Genomic DNA, 23,210 nt, shown 5'->3' on the forward strand with positions numbered 1-23,210 from the left:
CCGGGACTAGAACCCGGTGTGCCGGCGCCGCAAGGTGGAGGATTAGCCTGTTGAGCCAAGGCGCTGGCCTCAACTGCTAGATTTGATCAAGTATTGCCATTTCTCATTCCAGGTTCAATAGGAGCTCACGCTCTGGGTGCTTGTACTTTCACTATCTGCTTTGTTATCTTTCTGGAAGACTTTCCCTTTGTCAGCATTTAATGAAAATCTTCCCTTCTGCTGTCCTTTCAACAGATTGTCTTCTCTTCATTGCCGGTTCCTCGTATTTGGACTTCAATGGGGCCCTAACATAATCCCTACATGAAAGTAGCTTGGAACATCTGTGTAAATTTTTGTTGTCTTTCCTTTCAGTATCCTCACATCCTAATATAAAAAACTGGTGCTAAGTCACTCAAATCCTTTTTAGAGGAAGTGCTTGTTTTATTTCACCTGGAACGCATGCCCTCACAGCTAGTAGCTGAAGGAGTTGGGACTGGATGAAGGAGTCTACAGAATGCACAATTTCGAAAGAATTAAAGTCGCTCAATATCCTGGAGGCAGTTCTTGGAAACTGTCTTTGCACTTTCTTAAATCAAACTTTTATTAAAAGTTCACGAATGTGAGGAAACTTTAAAAATATCTCCTGGAGGGTCAGCCCTGTGGCATAGTGCCTGCAGTACTGGCATCCCTTATGGGTGCCGATTCCAGTCCCGGCTGCTCCACTTCCTATCCAGGTCTCTGCTATGGCCTGGGAAAGCAGTAGAAGATGGTCCAAGTCCTTGGGCCCCTGTGCCCTAGTGGGAGACTTGGAAGAACCTCGTGGCTCCTGGCTTCTGATAGGCATAGCTCTGGCTGTTTCAGCCACCTGGGGAGTGAACCAGCTGATGGAAGACACCCCCCCCCCCCCTTTCTCTCTCTGCCTCTCCTTCTCTCTCTGTGTAACTTTAATTTTCAAATAAATAAATAAATAAATAAATCTTTTGAAAAATATCTTCCGGGGCTTGTGTTGTGGTATAACAAGCATAGTCACCATCCAAGACTCTGGCATATGGGCTCCAGTTTGAATTCTAGCTGCTTTACTTGCTATGCATCTCCCTGCTAATCTGGGAAAAGTAGCAGAAGATATCCCAAATATTTGGGCCCTTGTCATGCACATGGGTGACCCGGATGAAGCTCCTGGCCCAGTGCTGGTTATTACTGCCATCCACAGAGTGAACCAGCACTTGGAAGACCTCTGTCTCTCTCATCTGTCCCTCTTTCTCTGTAACTCTGACTTTCAAAATAAATAAATAAATCTTTAAAAAATTTCTATATATTAAATAAAGTATAATAGATAAGATTTCTGTGTTATCACTGTGGCCATAATCCTAATGATGGAAGTTTATGTACTTTTGTAAAACAGTTTGTTTTGCCTCTTTGATACATTTACAACCAAGCTAGACATTTAGGTGTCATCAAATTTTGACAAAAATGATATTTACTATTTTTGTTATCTTATTAATTATTTTTTAAAAAGTATTACATATTTTAAGAAGTTAGAGCAATGCAGTAAAGCTCAAAAAAGGAAGTAAATATACTGAAATATTATTGATAAGTTCTAAACATTTCTCTATGCATATTTTCCATAAGTATGGTGTGTATCTGATTTTTATTTAATAATATATTAGACTATATTTCCTTACACCTAAATATAGATCTACTTTTTCATTTTTAAAAGGCAGTACAAGGCCAGCGCCGCGGCTCACTAGGCTAATCCTCTGCCTTGCGGCACCGGCACACCGGGTTCTAGTCCCGGTCGGGGCGCCGAATTCTGTCCCGGTTGCCCCTCTTCCAGGCCAGCTCTCTGCTGTGGCCAGGGAGTGCAGAGGAGGATGGCTCAAGTGCTTGGGCCCTGCACCCCATGGGAGACCAGGAGAAGCACCTGGCTCCTGGCTTCGGATCAGCGCGGTGTGCCGGCCGCAGCGCGCTGGCTGCGGTGGCCATTGGAGGGTGAACCAACGGCATAGGAAGACCTTTCTCTCTGTCTCTCTCTCTCTCACTATCCACTCTGCCTGTAAAAAAAAAAAAAAAAAAAAAAAAAAAGGCAGTACAATATTCTATTGTATCATAATTTACTGATCCATTTCCCTTAATGGAGAATTTTATCAATGTTTTACACACATAAACATATTTACACTCATGACTTTATTTCTTTAAATTCTTAAGAATGAGTTTCTAGCCTGAAAAATATGCATATTAGATATTTTGATACAAAGATTGCCTCCCAGAACTTTACTGTTTTATCCAACCTCTAAGAAAAATTAACGTTAGTCACAAAAAGACATATCAGGCCGGCACCGCGGCTCAATAGGCTAATCCTTCGCCTGTGGCACCGGCACCCTGGTTCTAGTCCCGGTTGGGGTGCCGATTCTGTCCTGGTTGCTCCTCTTCCAGTCCAGCTCTCTGCTGTGGCCCGGGAAGGCAGTGGAGGATGGCCCAAGTGCTTGGGCCCTGCACATGTATGGGAGACCAGGAGGAAGCACCTGGCTCCTGGCTTCGGATTGGCGCAGCGCACTGGCTGCAGCAGCCATTTGGGGGTGAACCAATGGAAAAAAGAAGACCTTTCTCTCTGTCTCTCTCTCTCACTGTCTAACTCTGCTTGTCAACAAACAAACAAACAAAAAGACACATCAGATGGGGAGTGCCGTGCCACTGTCCATATGGATTCCTTCAGCAGGACTTTCAAGCTTCCCAGTGAGGCCCCCACATCCAGCATGGGATGTTGGCTTTGCAGGTTTGAAAACTGGACCATCTTCACTTGATTCAGAGTGTTTCTTGGGATCGATTTTCACACTGCCACAGGAAACCTAATATGAAATCATTTATTAAACCTGGAGCTGATTCTCTTGACCTATTTTCGGTACAATATTTTTGGGGAGTTAAAGTATTTGTTAATCCAAAATAAAAATTCAGTTGCTAGCTCACTTGGTAATTGTAAAATTTGGTGGAAGAGAAGAAGGAAGGGTTGAGAAAAATTTATCTGCACCTTATAAGATATACACCTTTACAGTGCTTGTATATAGGGTAAAATCAATGAGTTTCTCTTTCAAACAGAACTGGATTAACACCAGTGAAAACGCTCTCCATTTCTGCCTTATTGCTGGCCTGCAAGCACCGTCTCTGCTTTTAAAATTCTTTATTGTCATTGAGCAGGTTAAACTGGTGATTGGTTAGGCATTAATCCCGAGATTGTTTGCTCCGGTCACTTGATAGAAACATGGAAAGTGTCATCATAGTCTTAGAGGTAACACCAAAACATACATACATAAGTGCACACATGTACATACATATAGATACACCCACTTTTTTGTTATTCAGTTGGCAGGAATATCAGATTTGCATATGGCAAAATCTAAAAGATCAAAAGAGTATTTGGTGAAAATGTTTACGTATTCCTTTGTGTCTACCTACACAGTTTCCTTCCCCAGAGGCAAGCGGTTTTGTAGGTTCTATGAGCACCCTTTAAGAGTTATTCTATTAATAAATAAGTGAGCACACACATATGCATTGCTTAATAGATATTCTTTTAAGTAGATAAATACTATTTAATAATTCTTAATATTTAATAATATATCCTTTGAAATGTTTTTGCACAAGTAGTATATTAGATGCACACTTTGCTCTTTATATCCTTTTTATAATTAACAATAAATCTTATAATTCATTTTATCTCATTTAGTAGAGTATCCTTGTTCCTTTTGACAGCTAAGCAATATTCCTTTGCATGGGTGCTCCAAATTTAGTTTAACCAGTTTTTATTGGCATTTAGTTTGATTGCAGTATTTTCTGTTATAATAATATAGTAGTTTAACCTTGCACACATGACTTTTAGAACTCATGAGACAGTATCCGTGGGATGAATTCCTAGAGCTAAAATGATCAAGACAGAGATGATTTATGTCTGTAACCTTGATACACATTGCCAGCTGCTCTCCGTGGAAGCTCACTAAATCCATCAGCAGAGGAGGAAAGGATGTTTCTTCAACCCCTTTTATCACAGTGGTCTTCATTGCTTTCAGAAGTAATTTTCTCATACATTAAAATTAAACTTTTTTTAAATTAATTTTTATTGTATTTAAAAGGCAGAGAAACATAAAGAGATCTGCTGGTTCACTCCCCAAATACCCACAACAGCCAGGGCTAGGTCAAGCCAAAGCCAGGAGCCCAGGACTCATCTGGGTGTCCCATGTGGGTGACACAGACTCAAGTACTTGAGCCGTCAGCTGATACCTCTTAAGGGAGCACAGCTCCAGGAAGCTGGATTAGAAGTTGAGGCAGGACTCGAACCAGGCACAGTGTTTTGGCATGTGTCTGTCTTTTCTTTTAAGAATTATTTATTTATTTTAAAGTCAGAGTTGCAGAGAGGGAGGAAAAGATAGAGAGAGATCTATCCACTGGTTCACTCCCCAGATGGCTGGACTAGGCCAAAACCAGGAGCCAGGAGCTTCTTTCAGGTTTACCATGTGGGTGGCAGGGGCCCAAATGCTTGGGCCATCTTCTGCTGTTTTCCCAGGCCAATAGCAGGGGACTGGATAGGAAGTGGAGGATTCAGCACTCAAACTGGCACTGATATGGGATGCCAGTGTCGCCAGGGGCAGCTTTACCAGCTGTGCCGCAACACCAATCCCTGAATATGTATGTTTTAACTGCTCTGCCAAATGCCCATCCCAGCCACTGCTTTTTGTTTTGTTTTTAAAATATTTATTTTTATTTATTTATTTGAAAGGCAGAATTAAAGAAAAGCAGAGGCAGAGAGAGAGAGAGAGAGAGAGAGAGAGGGAGAGAGCAAAGGTCTTCTATCTGCTGGTTCACTCCCCAGATGGCTGCAGTGGCTGGAGCTGCACCGATCTGAAGCCAGGAGCTTCTTCTGGGTCTTCCATGAGGGTTTCAGGGGCCCAAAGACTTGGGCCATCTTCTATTGCTTTCCCAGGCCACACCAGAGAGCTGGATCGGAAGTGGAACTGCCGAGACTCAAACCAGAGGCCATGTGGGATGTCAGATTGGGGCTTTAACCCACTGCTCCACAGCATGGGCCCCATCCCAGCCACTTTTGAGAATGAGGGAGTTAGTGAAATCTTATAGTCAGGTAGCAATTCCAATCTTTTATAAGTTGCTGGCCAGTTTATTTCCCTAAGCTTCAACTTTCCTGTATATAAAATGGGAATTATAGGATCTCCCTTGTACAGTTTCTCTTAAATGCAAAAGATATTGCATAAAAAGATACATAGACCAAAGCAAGGATAAAAGCTAAATAAATATTAGCCGAAAAAGAGGGAAGTGAGTTTTCAAAAAAATTTTTCTTTGGTTCTGTGGTTGCTGAGTGTGTCTGGAATGTTTGGGTTCCTGTCCTCTGGCCACAGGCACTCACAGCAAATGGGTGTCACCCTCCATTACCTCACTGACCTCCCTTCTACTCCTTGAAGAGGCCTAGGACACTCTACCTCAGGGCCTTTGCATTGCTATTCCCTTTGCTGGCAGGTCCTGCAGTGGTTCACTCCTGTATCCCAGCCATGTTTTCCCCACATGATTCCTCAGGGAGCACTTCCCAGGGCCTCATTTTCAGTTTTGCACTCGCCTTGAACATTGCTTTCTTCCCAGATGTATTTATCTCCCCCCACTTCTCTTGCTTTTCTTTCTTTCTTTTTTTTTCCCTCATGCAGTTCTATCTATCCTCTGACAAAATAAAAGAGCAGGAAGTTTTCATGGCTGTATTCCAGGGCCTAGATCCAGGGTTTTGCATTTTAGTGATGGTCAATAAATTCAAGGACTAAACTTGAAAATGCAAGTTACCAGTTCATCTAAGAAGGAGTGAGATCTGATGGACAAGACTTGTGAATGGAGAATGACTACCTCAAAGTACTGGAATCCTGGATCTGCACCAGCACTGTGAGATATTATCATCCTCCTCACTGCCTCACTAGCTGGGTAGCAACCTCTGGTGTTTTGACACCAAATGGAAATAAAAGAAGTAAACTTTTTAAAAAAGATTTATTTTATTTATTTGAAAGGCAGAGTTACAAGGGGCAGGGGAGACATACATGTACACACACACACGGAAAGAGAAAGGGAGTGTGTGTGTGTGTGTGTGTGTGTGAGAGAGAGAGAGAGAGAGAGAGAGAGAGAGAGAGAGAGAGATCTTCCATCCCCAGATGGCCACACCGGCTAGGGCTGAGCCAAACTGAAGTCAGGAGCTTCTTCTGGGTCTCCCATGTGGATGCAGGGGCCCAGAGACGTGGGCAATTTCCCACTGGTTTCCCAGGCAATTAGCAGGGAGCTGCTTTGGAAGTGGAGCATTCCAGATTTGAATCGGTATCCATGTGGGATATTGGTATTGCAGGCACTGGCTTTACCCGCTATGCCATGATGCTGGCTCCATTTTATTTTATGGGACCATAAACAGCATTGACTTGAAAAATAATCTATAAATAGTAATTAAATCAAATACCTTCATTCCATGGTAGCCAGTGCCATCCACTATTACACTTTTTGATTTCTGTTCTTGTTTGGACCAAGGACTCAGGATGCATTAAAAGTCGACTCTTAACGCCTACTGCTGTCGGAATAGCAAGAGGACAATTAGGTGACACAGATGCAGCCTCACGTCTCTTACAATTGTCTGATTAGCTGTGACAGCTTCAGATGAGACAGACAAAAAGGACCCACACATTCCTAAACAGTTATTAAGTCAAGTACACGGAAGAGTATGTCCCCACTAGAATAAGGAGCTGTTCCCCAGACCCAGTGGCACTGGAATGCCGTCATTAGATCAGTGGCAATTCTGCTCCATAGACTGCCAGGGCCTCCTCTTCTTCATCTTCACTGGCTAAGATAGGGTCTGAAAAGAGAGAGGCAGGGATGGTATCATCAAATCACGGCATATAAATATGAGGCCGTCAGTTATTCCTGCTAAAAAGACCAGCTTGCTAAACATGGAGTCTTCCCTGTCCTGTAGTCGGACCATTTTCTTGTATTCCAACATTACCAGATTCTGATTGTTGACTATTGGCTGGAGGCTTGTGACAGTGTCTGCACATTGTTTCCCCAAAGACTGCTGTGGAAGGCAGATTGCCATTGAATGAAATCAGATGGGCTATAGGCTGTTGTCACTGTTGATTTAGATTTCATGAGAAATTGTTCAATGAGCAGAGAAAGGTGATGAAAAGTGATGAATAGTGTGTTGGGGCTCAGCCAGGTGGACAGGGGAAAGAGTGTGCAGAGCTGGAAGTAGTGACCATTACTGATTCCTTATTGAATGTCTGTGTTAGATACAAGTCGGGTAAATTATTGGGTGCTTTGTAACGTGGGTGACATCAGCCTTTGAACAGGGAAGCAGGGCTTTTCTTTGAACATGGCTTTATTTCATTTTTGTCCTCTTGGTTTCCATAAGGGAATACCCTTCTTTTAGTATTAAAATGCCTATTGCTGCACAATAATTTTTTTAATAGAAAAATAAAATCTTTCATAACTTTTAATTTTTTCTTTAAAGACCACTATCGAAATTTCCATACATGCTTAGAAAATTATGTGTTTTCATGGTTTTGCTTTTAATGAATATAATCCAAATTGCTAAACAACTACGTGAGGGATTCATAAGTATCATATAATTTGAAAATTCAAATAATATCTGAAGTTTGGCTCCTAGAGCTGTAATTATTTACATTCACTGTCATGGTTGGAAGAAAGCAAGATATTATTTTTCTTAAATTGACTTGAATATGCAAAGTGATAATAATCTAAATAAGAAGTCAGGCAAATACAGCTTAGATAGAATAGTAACCCCAGCTAACTCTTGTGGTTATTTATGGCTTTGTCACCCACTGTGGTAAGTGCTTTACAAATACCAGCTTATTTAAATTTCCTAACAGTGGTTTAAGGCAGTTACTATGATTATCTCTGGGTTACAGGTGAAGAAATTGATGCTTAGAGCAAGTAAGCATTGTACTTGACCTTAATGACCAAAGTCAGAGAAAATAGTTTGTAAGGCAACTGACATTCAGATTTCAATGTCCTGGTTCCAGGTTCCCAATGTTCTTAACCATCATGTGTGTTGCACCAGCAAAATGAAATAGAAGCAGTCAGCTACAAGCAATGGTATTTAAGGTCTTGGATCACATTAATTCAAAGGTTCAGGTCATTTGTCTTAGAAATTGCACCATAGCTTAACCGTGGTAATTAAATATTTAAGATACTTCTGATTTCAGTTATAGAAAATGTGTACCATAAATATAGTTTTATGTCATCTAAGAAACTGTCTCATCAGAGTTGCAATTTTAGAGTAAAAAAGAGCTACAAGAGAACTGCTTTCTGAGGCATAAATATTACTAAAGAACGAATGTTTTTCAATTTTTCTCCTTTTGACTCTGAAACTGCTGTGTTAGATAAGAATCAGTTACCCGGATTATTATAACAGCCTTCAAATGATCTTCCTGAAACCTCAATTTGTTCTTCACACTGGTGCTAGAGGTGTCTTCAAAAAGCAACCAACAGAAACCATTTTCTGCTGCTTTCCTAGGCACATTCTGGATTGGAAGTGGAGCAGCCGGGACTTGAACCCGTGCCATATGGGATGCCAGTGTTGCAGGCAGTGGCTTAACCCACCACACCACAACACTGGCCCCTCAGGTTGTTTTATTGAATAGGTTTAGATAATAGGCTCCTTGAGAGCAGAGATTTCTTTGGTGTGGCATTCTGGAGACTGCCACAGAGTGAAAGCTCAATAAATGGCTATAGGATGAGTGAATGAACGAATGTGTGCATACATAATGGTCAGCTATTCAGTTCTTCTGAATATATTTGATAAGTTTCAACCCATTTGATTATGGAACTGAATTCAGATTCAACAATTTACATTTATACAGTGAAAATCAGTTCTTAAGCAGAAAAAGAAATGTTTTTGATTACTTAAAATATGAATCATGCTTCAGATACTTCCTGTCTACACACTTTTTGCCTATTATTTTTTCTTCCATTGTTTTGATTTCTGACATGATGATTGCCAGATGCTTTTGACCTATACATTCTTTAAAGAGTTCTTAAATATCAAGAGCTGAAATCAGCATTCTACTTGCCACTATAGAATGTCTCATTATCAAACTGTTATATAATACTACCCCTTCTGGCATTTGTTTTGCTGCTTTCCTCTTGAAATGATATGCAGATTTATATTGAACCTGTGTTATTTGTTTTTAGTGACCCACCAATAATTATGCTAAGCTATAAAAATATACAGAGTACCTTGAGAAAAGGGAACTCAAGGGACTAATGGCATTAAAAGCAATGACTCTAGTAATTTGTTGAAATTAACTTTTTCTCATAATGGCTGGTAAATGTTTCTTTCCATACAGCAAAGAGTGTCAATGCAGCATGATAACAAAAATCAGCTTTCTTATCTAAATGTAAAAGATTTGTATGTTTATTTGCAGTAGGATTTGGTTTCAAAATGGCCTCTAGATGCTAAACCAAACAGTGGGGAAGGTGAACAAATTCCCATCTTTTCTGATAAACAGGATCATGACTTCATTATCTCAGCCCTGGCCTAGAAATTGAAATGTTATCAACTTAACAAAGGAAACAAAATACATCATAAAAATATCTCTAACTGTTGGGGGAATCTTGGTAGTAGAAATGCACAAGTTAGATATTTTCATTGCAATAAAAATGGTTGATCCTGGGACCATATTTAATTTCTCTACCATGTTATTTTCTCTTAGGTAATCAGCTCTGATATGGGGTCCACTGTTTCCTTCTGGATGGTAGACACTGGGCAGAAAATCAAACAGTTTACTGGTTGCCATGGCAATGCAGAAATCAGCTCTATGGCCCTTGATGCAAATGAGACACGGCTTTTGACTGGCAGCACAGATGGGACTGTAAAGGTGTGAACACAGTGATGCTTTTTCTACCCAGATATATGGAAGCTAAAATACTGTGTGAGGAGACACAGCTATAGATACACATGTTTTTTGCCTTTTTGGCCTTGCAAGAAGACAGATGAGACAAGATAAGGGCTAAATAACCATCTAATAACAAAGCTGGTAGGAAAGTAAACCTCTATGGAAAATGAATAAATGATTTTTCTGAATAAATTATTTAGAATAAAAACACAACTTGGCTTACTTATTTCAGAAAGCCTTTTCCCATGTACTGAGTAGGGGACTACTTTGGGGAATAAGAGGCCTGAATTTTTTTCATGTGTTTCAGTTAATTTCTCTAGTTTTCTTTTTTCTACGTTTGTGAAACGAGAAATCAGAACACCTTAACAAATGGCATAGATGCAATTTTTTCAGAAAATGAGTACTTAAAAGCAAACTTTGTTGATAATTGACATTTTTGTTAGGTGAAAGCATATGAGATAAGGAAGAGGAATGGTAGAAGGAACAATCATAATCTTATTTATTATTCATCCTAGACTAACACTGTTTCATGCTTCTAGTTTTCTTATTTTGAACGATCATTCATTTCTCCTGGGTGGAGGATGGTATTTTACTTGGCAAAATGATCAAATTTTCATGCACGGCCTGAAACTTGCTCTCTGAAGTCAGGCCCACCATTGAGTCTTCTCTCCCTCCGGCCCTGAGAGTCATGAGCATCACTCATTGAGATGGTGTGAGACACTAGGAGGCAACAGAGGTGGTTTCTTGAATGAACTTTGGGTTATTTTCAAGTCTGTACACTGGGATCAGAAACGTATTAGACTAACTTCCATGAAGGGGTGTGTGATGCATTCTGGTAAGCTGCAGGAGGACATAATGGAAACTCCCAGGGATATGTAGTTTGAACACCATAGGAGTTGAGCACAAGGATGTAGGGGGATTCAAGTGTGAGACAGGTGCCATGGTGAGATGAAGTTAGAATCTCTGGAATCAGTAGAACTTAGCCTCTCTGAAAGTTAACAGAATGAGATATGGACTGGCAAGGAGTTGAAGAAAGTATACTAGTAAGAAAATATACCATTTAGCTCTATCTTGATAAGTAACTACAGAGTTGAGAGTAAGGCGAAACTTGTAGATGTTGCTTAAATGTTTCCAGCCAACTGAGTTAGTAGGATCTGGGTGCGGTCAGGTCTTCATGAGACTTAAGTGATCTTATTATGTGGTGTGTTTAGAGGAAAACTGTGACGGGGAGACATGCACCCTCAAATCTCAACTAAAGCCTTGGTATCATAGAAGTTATATGGATTTAGTAGTGTAATCACTACTTTTGAAGCTGCATTTATCTATATCACAATAGCACAACAGCATTCAGAAATCTGACAGCCTCTGCATAAGACATAAATCAGGGTTGAGCTGCTCTGAATTTCCGTGAAGAAGCAAGAATGAATGACATTTTCCAATGTCATTTATAATTAAGAATCCAAAATCAGTACCTGTGTAATTAAAGACTTAAAAATTATTGTCCTATTTATCAAGGATATGAGGAGTCTGCTTTTAAATTAATGTTTTAAATAATTAATATATACACACCATAAAAATTGTGAAATAAAAAAGAAATATGCAGTAAAAAGAAAATCTCTCACTCCTGTTCTCAGCTAAGGCTATCACCATTACTGGTTTCTTGTGCATCCTTTTAGCATATAAGAATGGTTTATTTTGTACTCATCATCCACTCTATATGCTGTTGATGAATGTATGAAATAAAATAATAAGAATAATGTTACAAAATTTTTATTGCATCTCACTATGATACAAGCATTGTGCTAGACACTTTGTACACACACACACGCACATACATTTACCATTATGAGGTTGGGACTATAAAAATATGTTTATTTAATTTACTTGAGAAGCAGAGAGAGAGAGAGAGAGATGGAGACAGAGAAAGAGAGCGATACAGAGAGATAGAGAAGCTTCCATTATCTGCGGGCTCACTCCCCAAGTGGCTGCAACAGCTGGAGTTAAGCTAGACTGAATGAGGAATTTGGATTTTAATCCAGGTCTCCCATCTGATGGCAGGGACACGAGTACTTGAATCATCATCTGCTGCCTTCCAGGGTGCACAGGAACAGGAAACTTGAATTGGAAACAGAGTCAGGGCTTGGACTCAGGAATTCTGATATGGAACACATGGCAACTGGCAGTTTTTTTCAAAGATTTGTTTATTTATTTGAAAGTCAGAGTTATATAGAAAGAGGGGAGAATAGAGAGAGAGAGAGAGAGAAAGAGAGAGAGAGAGAGAGAGAACGAGATCACTGATTCACTCCCCAGATGGCTGCCACAACCAGGACTGGGCCAGACCGAAGACTACAGCCAGGAGCCAGGAGCCAGGAGCCAGGAGCCAGGAGCCAGGATCCAGGAGCGTCATCCAGATCTCCCACATGGGTGTCAGGGACCCAGATACTTGCTCCATCTTCTGCTGCTTTTTCCAAGCCATCAGCAGGGCCTGGATCAGAACTGGAACAGTTGGGACAGAAGCCTGTGCTGCCATATGAGATGTTGGTATTGTATGTGGTGGCTTGACCTGCTATGCCACTGCAATGTCCCTGGGCAAATGCATCTTTAAAAACAGGCCAGATGCCTGCCCCAAAGTTGGTACTTTTAATATCTTGATATTGCATATGAGAAAACTGAATCCTAAAGATGTGAAGCAGTTGGCTCAAGGGTCCATAGCTGTTTCAATTTTAGCATAGACTAGAAACATGGATATAATTCATTTTTCTTAATATCTACATTGTGTGCTACTTCATAGATATTCCATATTGTTATGTTCAGTCTTTTACTAATGAGGAATTAGGGTTATACAAATGTTTAACATTTGTAAACAATGCATATGGCATTTCACACATAAAAGTGTTATCTGTAGGATGATTTTTTATATGTTGATTTTTTTGCAGTAGAAAGTATGTGTATTTTACTTTTGGTGTAGAGCCAACTTGCCCTCTCCACATAATGTGGCAACAACGTTCATAGTAGGGCTTAGGATTAACTGCTAGTGATCTAATGATGTGTTCTCTTAAAGTATACCCTATGCATCCTCATACTTATCCCACAGCTTGAGGAGGTAATGTAGAACTGCTTGTATCCCCTGCAGAGCTGGGTCTGGCACCCACTATCAACAGGAGGTTTTATTGGCATAATATGGAACTCTAATTCATGAAAACTATGTTTCAGATGCTTTATGAGACATTCAGTCATTTAAGTTTCTCTACGAGTAACATGACTACATCAGAAATGAAGAAACGGAAATATCAAGGGACACACATACTCCAAAATGCGGCTCTTCATGATCTTATATTGTCTCCTTCTAATAAACACACATTTTTCCATACTACCCAAAGCAATCCATGGATTTCACACGATTTCTATCAAATTACCAATGGCATTGCTTATAGAAATAGAAAACTCCTAAATGAGTATGAAACCACAGATGACCTCAAGTTAGCCAAAGTGATTCTTAACAAAAAGAACAAAGGAGAAAGCATCATAATACCAAATTTCAGAAACATACTACAAAATAGCATGGCACTGGCATAAAAGCATGTACATAAATGAGTGGAACAGACTAGAGACCTACAAATAAGCCCAAATATTTATAGCAAATTGATTGACAAAGGCACTATGAAAAACTGGACAACGGACAGTCTCTTCAACAAATGGTAGCAGGAAAACTAGGTATCTATAGGTAAAATACTAAAACTAGACCCCTAACTCTCTCCATATACAAAAATCAACTCAGAATGGGCCAAAAACTTAAATATAAGTGCTAAAATTATAAAGCTGTTAAAACACAGGAAAAATTCTTGAAGACAAGAAAATATCTGAGAAAATATTTTTTGGGAAAAAACCCCAAAGCAAGAAAACCAGAAATTGACAAATGGGGATTATATGAAACCGAAAATCTTCTACACGGCAAGGGAAACCATTAATAGAGTGAAGAGATTTCAAGGGTTTCAGGAGATTACAAATATTGAGTATATACAGATACTTCAAAAAGTTCATGGAAAAATAGAATATAAGATAAGATTATGTTGGTGCAAAAATTTCAAAATCTATACACATAACGATTCCTCAAAAGGTTCATGGAAAATGAGATTTTTGAAAAAGCATTGTATGGATTTCAAATTTGGTGCACCAAAATAAACTTCTCTTTGGATTCTATTCTCCATGAACCTTTTGAAATGTCCTTCATGTATTATAAGAATAATAAATGTAATGGCTAAATTCAAATGATGAGAGCATTTCCCTCAATTATTATGTATCCTGAGTGAATATATCCCAGATCAGAATGTAAACATGAAAGATTAAAGCAATCCTATTTAATCATGGTTTTTTATTAAATTTAAGAAGACATTTTCTTTCCTTATCTCAAAAGTAGTTCAATTCTTCTGTTAAAGGTATGGGACTTCAACGGATTCTGTCACCACACACTAAGTGTTGGGCAAGATGGAGCTGTGGATATTTCACAGATCCTTGTTCTTAAGAAGACAATCCTGGTTACAGGCTGGCAGAGGTATGATATATTTCATGCAAAACTGTAGGAAGGTAAAGAGAAAATGTTTTTATTAGAATTATAATCAAGATCTAAAACAAAAAAGAGTGTAGACAACTTGGCTGATTTGGAGTTGCTGGTGACCTAGGTGAGTGAGACTCTAGTTGGAATTGCCTGGATGCTTAGTGAATAAAATATTATAAGATCATGTAGCTTGAGTGGTTTTGAAAAATGCTATGGGACTTCCTCCTGGCTTTGGGAATTTGACTCTTCTTCCATCGTTTCATGTGGGAAATAATAGCACTTTCTGAGTTCCAGGAGTTTCTAAAACTTATAGTCAACAAATTCTTAATGAGTAAAGCTGCATTCCTCTAACCATAAAGGAATCTCATTCTTCTCTTACTACTTATTTTCAATTGTAGTACAAGAGGGAAATAGTACACTGAATGCTATGTTAGTACTTCCTTCCTAATAGAGCAGAAATGGCCTCTCACAGCCCACTTACTCTTGAGGAACAATTCTTCCATTTTGTTTTAAGACAAAAGACTTTCTTTTTTTCCCTAGGAGAACTAAGGGATCATAAGTGAGATGTTTTCTATGGCAGTATATGGGCACTACGAAAATTAAAGAGTGATATGTTTCGAAAATATAATATCCATTAATTCAACGGTTCACAAAATATTGCTGTAATAGTCATTTGCCCAACATTATTTACTATAAAATTACGATCTTAATGATTTTCAGCTAGAAGTAAATCAGTTTTTATATCTAGAAAGCCAACAGTGTATCTTTGGGGATTTTTATCAATCACAGAGAGGAATTTTCTACTAATGCAAATGTGCACACGTGGAGCAGGAAACATAATGCCACACACTGCTTCTCTTTTAAGGGTAGTTTAATATTAAGGAAAAGATAGTTCTACTTCATATTGAGAAACAAAATCATGCTTAACATTGAAGGACAAGAGTTCTCACACCTCTGGAAGCAGTGTGATCCATTATCAACTCACAACTACTCCAATAGTCCATGGCCTAATGATCTCTATAATTAGAACATGACAATGAGCAAGTTTAATTCTCCAAAACTGTGGCAGGTGTATATGATATCAGCTGATCCAATTTATATTCTGAACATTGCAAAAAGAATTGTATAAATTGGTGTAAGTCAAAACTTAGAGATAGCATTTTCATGATTTTTAAAAGATTTATCATTAGAAATAAATATTAAATATAAGCTTTTTTAGGTGGCTTATAAAAGAAAAATTTAAAAGAGCAGTTGTGTAAAGTCACCTAAGAGTGATTAACATAAAGATCCATATTTCTGAGCTGTGTTGGTGGGCGTTCACTTTCCATGATTTTGAGGAAGAAGTTTTGGGAAAACTGCAATGAGACTAGGAAAAGTAATCATTTCTCCCATCCTCCTCCACCTTTTCCTCCTCTTAACCTTAACAAGACTTGGATTCCTCAGTCAGAATTTAAACCTGAATAAACAGCCTCTGAGTAATATTAAATTTCACTTTTACACTGATAGGCTTAAAAATGATGAGTTCTGGGGCTGTTGCTGTGGTATAGCAGGTTAAGCTGCCACCTGCCACGCTGGCATCCCATATGGGGATAAGTGCCATTCCAGCTGCTCTGCTTCCTATCCAGCTCCCTGCTAATGTGCTTGGGAAGGTAGTAGAAGATGGCCCGGGTGCTTCAGCCCCTGCACTCATGTGCGAGACCCAGAAGAAACTCCTGGCTTCCTCCCGGCCCAGCTCCAGTGGTGGCCAGTTGGTGGGAAAGCCAACAGATAGAAGGTCTCTCTCTCTTTCTATATCCATCACCCCCTGACTCTATAACTCTGCCTTTCATCTAAAATAAATAAATCTCTAAAACAATAAATTCTAAGTCAGAGTCTTTATGTTAGGATGAATTTTATGCCTCCAAGAAAGGATCCTTTTACCTAAAAGCATTTAATAAAAGTGGCAAGAGGGCAGATGACTGTTTGCTTCCAGCTGGTGAAGGATGGACCATTAAGCTGACTCCTTAACAGTTCAGTGATTAGAGAAGAAATAACTGAAAGATTGACAGTCAGCTTATTAATGTTTCTTTAAACCCAAGGAGATCCAATAGGTTAAACTGTGGGTTTAACTTCAGCCTCTATTTAAATATAGATATTGGTTTGATATTTTTGCCCAGGATAAAATACAAGTTGAAATTACATTTATTGCCTGAGGTACCTAAATACACCACCTGATTTATGTTATTGATGGTACACTGTAGCATTAGACACTTTACACACATACACTCTCTAATTTAATTCTTAGTCTCATCTTGGAAGGTAGGCAGTATTTTATAGAAACCTAAAAATCTCTATCTTCAGCTCTTATCTCTCTAAGCTCACTTATTCATTTGATTGCTGGAGGTGTCTGACTGCAATACCAAACCCAGCATGTTATGAACTGAATTCCTTATATATTCCTCTATTCCAAAGATGTCTTTTCTCTTAGATTTGCAGCTTCAGTGAATGGCCAGAGACCCTAGACATCCACTTTGGTGCTCCCTTCTCATTCAACTTCACATCTAGATAGTCACTAAGACTTGCCTATTTACATCCAAAATATTTCTTAAACCTTCTCTCATGTGTACCCCAACTGTGTTACTCAGAGCATCAATCCTACTTTGATGAATGCCACAGCCTTCTAATTTGATCCTTTTCTCCTCTAATGCCCACCTCTTACCCCTTCAACAGACTCTACATACTCTGGCTATAGTGATTTCTATGTTGCCTCCTTGTTTAAAACCATTTAGAGTATCTATAAAATACATCAAAGCTCCCTCTAGCCTTTAGCTATACTTTAGTCTTCAGTTGCATTTTCATCATTGTTGTGCTATTCTAAGCTTTATCAAATAGCAGCTTGCTGTCAGAGTGTTCCTATAAAATCTACACTGTCTCACACTTACCCTACCTCTGTTCTCTCCTGTTACCTAGAAATCCTTCCTCAAATTTTATCATATGGTTAGAATTTATTCCTATTTTAAGACTCATTCACATGTCTTCTGCACCAGAACATTCATTTTAACTCCCGGATGGAAATGTGCTTCTCTTTTGTCTTCGTGCTTTCTAGCTTCTTGTACTTTATTTAATTTAGGGATACATACACACACACACACACATACAGACATTTATGTATATACTCATCTGTCTTATTATATAAATCTCTGGTTCTAGGGCAGGCATTGTGGTACAGTGGGTTAAGCTACCACTTGAGATGCCTACATCCTATGTTGGAGTGCCAGTTGCAGTCTCCAATCCAACTTCCTGCTAATGCATATTAGGAGGCAGCAGATGGCGGCCCAAGTATGTGCACCACTGCCACACATGTGGGAGACCCAGATGGAGCTCTGCTGGTTCTGTCCCGGTTGCTCCTCTTCCAGTCCAGCTCTCTGCTGTGGCCTGGGAAGGCAGTGGACGATGGCCCAAGTGCTTAGGCCCTGCACCCGCATGGGAGACCAGGAGGAAGCACCTGGCTCCTGGCTTTGGATCGGCACAGCACACTGGCCGTAGCTGCCATTTGGGGAGTGAACCAATGGAAGGAAGTCCTTTCTTTCTGTCTGTCTCTCTCTCACTGTCTAACTCTGCCTGTCAAAAAAAATATATGTATATTTGTATATATATATGTATATACATATATATGTATATATGTGTATATATATATATATATATATATATATATATATATATATATAAATTCTAGGTTGGGGTCAGCGCTGTGGCACAATGGGTTAGAGACCTGACCTGAAGCACCAGCATCCCATATGGGTGCTGGTTCTAGTCCCAGCTGCTCCTCTTCTGATCCAGCTCCCTGCTGTGGCCTGAGAAAGCAGTGGAAGATGGCCCAAGTGTTTGGGCCCCTGCACCTGCGTGGGAGATCCTCAAGAAGTTCCTGCCTCCTGGCTTTGGATCTGTGCAGCTCTGGCCATTGCAGCCAATTGGGGAGTGAGCCAAAGGAGGGAAGACCTTTCTCTCTGTCTCTACCTCTCTTTGTAACTCTTTCAAATAAATAAAATAAATCTTTAAAAAATATAATTCTGGGGCTGATATTGTAGTGTAGTGGGTTAAGCAGCTGCCTGCAATACCAATATCCCATAAGGGTGCTGTTTTGAGTCCTGGCTGCTCCACTCTCCCTGCTAATGTGTCTGGGAATGCAGTGAAGGATGGCAAAAGTACCAGTGCCCCTGCACCCATGTAGGAGACCCTGATGAAACTCCTGGCTCCTGGCTTTGGCCTGGCCCAGCCTGGACCATTGTGGCCATTTGGAGAGTGAACCAGTGGATGGAACAACTCTCTTTATCTCTCCCTCTTTCTCTAACCCTGCCTTTCAAATAAATAAAATAAATCTTAAAAAATAATAGTGGTTAAAAATATAGTTGTGGAAAAGGAAGTGGGGAAGAAAGGATTGGGTTAGGGCCAACGTGTGGTGCAGTAGATTAATTCTCCAACTGTGGCGCCAGCATCCCATATGGAGGCCAGTTTGAGACCCCACTGCTCCTCTTCCAATCTGCTCTCTGCTGTGGCCTGAGAAAGCGGTAGAAGATGGCCCAAGTCCTTGGGCCCCTGCACCCGCGTGGGAAACCCTCAAGAAGTTCCTGGCTCCCGGCTTTGGATCTGTGCAGCTCCGGCCTTTGCAGCCAATGGGGGAGTGGAAGGGAAGACCTTTCTCTTTGTCTCTTCCTCTCACTGTCTGTAACTCTGCCTCTCACATAAATAAATAGAAAATGTGAAAAAAAAAGAAAGTATTGGGAAAGGTTTTTGTTGATAGGTACTAGGTTATAGCTAGACAAGAATAAGAAGTTGTGGGGATTTATTGCTCAGTAGGGTGAAGATAGATAATGTTAATGTACTGTATAATCTTCTATTCAAAACCAGAAGGTAGGTCTTTTGGATATTTTTACTATGAATAAATGTTAAGTGTTTGAAAGGATAAATGATATCACATATCAGCCCACAAATATGTACAATTTTATATGTTTGTTTATATCTATTTGAAAGGCAGAGTCACACACAGAGAGAGAGGCAGAGAGACATAGATCTTCCATCCTCTGTTTCAATCCCCAAATGGCAGCAATGACTGGGGCTCGGCCAGGCAGAAGCCAGAAGCCAGGAGCCAGGAACCTCCTCTGGGTCCCTGACGTGAGGGCAGGAGCCCAGGAACAAGGACCATCTTCTGCTGCTCTCCCAGACACACTAGGAGGGGACTAAAATGGAAGTGGAGCATCTGGGACCTGAACCAGAACCCACATGGGATGATGACAGTGCAAGTGGAGGCTTAACCTTCTACACCACAGTGCTGGCCCGTTTTTGTTTTTTAAATAAAAAATTTATGAAACAGAACAAAAATAATTGGAACAGAAATGTCCAGGTTGTGATTTATTGTAAAATAATCATGTGAGAGGTCAGGAGAGGGAAGGTGTTTGGAATTCACAAATAATTATTAAAACAAATTCTATGATTATTTCAGAGTAGAAAATTCAATTTCACATATTTTAGAAAATAGGAAAAAAGAGTCAAAATTAGCTGCCTTAAATGAAGCCCATTCTTTTCCTTTGAGATATGCCCTTTCAGACTAAAAAGCAATGTGTTAAAGGATAGGTATTAACAAGGCTTATGATAATTGGACTAACAACATATGAACAATTAACCCATGAGTAATAAACAGTTGATTGTGTTCTTGTGTTGTCTCCATGACAATTTCTGCTTGATAAGTTGTTTTCCTAACTCATCCTTCCTAGAAAAGAGGTTGGTTTTGTTAAATATTCCTTGCTTTTTTGTGCTTTTATATACTTGACAGGTAAACTAATTTTGTTCTCATATAATGGGTCATCACATTTAAATTGTGAATTAGAGAAGTGATCATCATTTCAGTAAGATGACATGACAATTCAGTAGCAGTACTCTCAGGATTTTAAATGTGTGAAGAGGAATGAAACTAGCAAACTTCTTCAGTGCCAGAAAGAATAGGTCTCTTCAACTCTGATAATGGCCTTAAGATTGGTTTATTCTGAACTTTAATTTAACTCTTGGCAAAAGTACCAACTTAAAAAAAAGTTATCTTTGAAATGGAAAAAGTAAGAACTACTATATGGATTCTTAAGGTATTTTAAGGACAACTGTCATTTCAAATGTATATTTCAGGTTAGGTTTTAAGGGAAAGGTGTCAGCTAATTAGTTTCTCAACATTTTGACATACAAGGTCAAATATGAGAAGAGCTACTTTCATATAATCTATGAAAAGCATCTTGTGCCTTTGGGTGATAGTTCCTGAATATATCTAGTGTATATTTAATATGGGAATTTTGGGAAAAAGACATTTGATGTTGAAGTTTGGCTGAGTTAATAGAAATTGCATAGGGTTGAACTTTGCCCTCCCCCTCTCACCGCACACTTTCCATGCCCAAAGGATAATCTCTCAGTCAAACTAAAATTACATACATACAAAGCTATTATGAAATTAAACTGCAATTTCAAAACTTTATGATATTTATATTATTAAGCCTCATTAATAATATGAAAATATTTTAATTATATTGATTCAGCAAATATTTTTAAATGCCTATTTTGTGCTTGGTAGAATTTACAGGGTAGCTAAAGAGCAAGAGGAATATTGTTTGGGTTGGACAAGAAAATGCTTCAGAAACTTAGCCCCTGACTACCTCTAAAAGTTTAAAACATTTCCTGAAAGCAAGAAATTGACTTGAAATCTTGTATTCTATCCTTAAAATTCATGCCAACTTTGCATTCTGTCAATAGTACATCATCTATCCTTATTTTAACAGAGATCTATTTTTCCCAAGCTCTTTAAGTAAAATCAAAACTTAAAAGATGTGCCATATTTACTCTGTGGCTTCATGGTCCATTCATGTATAAAGATACTTCAAAAGTTTGTGGAAAATGGAACTAAAAAATAAGTTATTTTGGTGCAAAATATTTGAAATCCTAGCGTATAAGGGGGTCTTCAAAAATTAATTAAACTTTATTATGAAAAAATCTGTGTATTGATTTTTTTGATTTTATTTTGATTGGATTGGATTTTGATTTTTTGAACCAAAACAAAGTTATCCTTCAATTCTATATTCCATGTTTCTATTGTTGTCACCTCACATAACTTTGAAAGCCAAGGATACAATAGCAGAGAAAAATATTTCTAAAAAAGTAGTTTGAGGGTGGGTATTTCACCTAGTGATTAAGGTGTCAATCAAGATAGCCACACCTCATATTGGAGGGCCTGGGTTTGACTACCAGCTCTTCTCCTGATTCTAGCTCCCTGATAATGCACACATTGGAGGGCAGCAATTGAATGCTCACAAGATTGGGTGCCTGCCACCTATGCAGAAGACCCAGATTGAGTTCCTAGTTCCCAGCTTTTGGCTGTCTCAGCCTGGGTGTTATGGGCATTTGGCAAGTGAACCAGCAAGACAGCATCTCTCTCTGTCTCTGTAAGGCTTTGCCTGTCAAATAAATACAAATTTTTGAAAAGTAGATTGGACTTAAGAATAATAGGCCCACATATCTGAATTTTTTCAGTAAACATTTTAAAATATTGCATTTACTCTACCTTTCATCATGCTGTTTCCTTTACCTGAAGTACTTTCATCTTCAAAATTCTACTCATTTTTATGTTCCAGTTCGAATATCAGATCTCAACTCATCCTTTTGTGATTTCTACTGTGGACTTGCATGGCAGATGTATTTTACCTCCTTGGCACTTATAACATTTTACCTTGTATTTTAGTCACTTATTTTCTTGGTTTTCTATCCCATTCAGCATGAATAATAACTTTCACATAGAAAACAAGAAATGCATATAGAATGAATGTGTATTAAGAGTCCAGAATGGAAGGATTAATCTATTAGCAGGGTGAAAGATATACCAGAAGCTGGTAGACTAGAGGAATTGAAATTGGTTTGGAAGTTGTTACAACTGTTCAACCATGAAGTTGCAAATACTTAACTAGGTAGCTGTCACTGACTGTTTAAAACAAAAAAGGAGGAATGAATAGATAACACATGACAGAAGTAGAATCTAAGTATTTGCTTTCACCAGGGAAGAGAAAGACACTCAGGATGCTGGAGTGCTGGTCTACTAACCAAAACTGTGAAATCAAGGCAGAGGACTGGTGTGGAGAGAAAATAGCAAATTTGGGTTTTTGGTATATTATGATCTGTTGCTGATATCGATATAAGATGGAACCATCAACAGACAAGTGGAAATTATACACCACTGGAGAAGGTTATGATTGAAGATCAATTTAAGAGCTGTTCGTATGGAAATGAAATTGGAACTTTCGGTTGTACATTATCTCTGATTAAGTAAGTTTGAGTGGGTAGAGAGGAACAGAGGAATGACAATATTGTGAGTGTTGCAAGAGACATGAGAAAGAATTGGAGGGAAAATAGAGATTAGGGAATGAAAGATTAAGGAGGCAGGAAGAAAAGCAAAATGTATTGGAAACAACAGTTTCAAGGGGTGGGAGTGAGTGGAAGAGTCTCCATTCACGGATAAGGATAAGGCAAAACAATGGTAGGTCAATGAGGAAGCCTTCAGAGTAGTGGGAATAGAAGCAAAATTGCAGAGAGACGAAGAGAGTAAGAGCGGCAGATGCCAAATGTGTGGTACAAATTCTCATTTGAGATGTGGTTGACCCTAGAAGAAAGGAGAGGTTTATCATAGGCTGGTAGACAGGGTTCAAATCATCAAATCCTGCCCCCCAATTTAATTTCTGTGC

General features: G+C 39.1%; 1 protein-coding gene across 1 annotated transcript in view; it reads left to right on the top strand.

The window, feature by feature from the left end:
- WDR49 (WD repeat domain 49) overlaps positions 1 to 23,210 on the top strand; it is a 153,062-nt gene that overhangs the window by 68,459 nt on the left and 61,393 nt on the right. Inside the window, exons 8-9 of the mRNA XM_062181624.1 lie at positions 9,729 to 9,893; positions 14,348 to 14,463. Of these exons, the coding sequence (XP_062037608.1) occupies positions 9,729 to 9,893; positions 14,348 to 14,463 (281 nt within the window). The remainder of the gene's footprint in view (positions 1 to 9,728; positions 9,894 to 14,347; positions 14,464 to 23,210) is intronic.

This window comes from Lepus europaeus, chromosome 2 (genome assembly GCF_033115175.1).
Source record: "Lepus europaeus isolate LE1 chromosome 2, mLepTim1.pri, whole genome shotgun sequence".
In the NCBI taxonomy this organism is placed as follows: domain Eukaryota; kingdom Metazoa; phylum Chordata; class Mammalia; order Lagomorpha; family Leporidae; genus Lepus; species Lepus europaeus.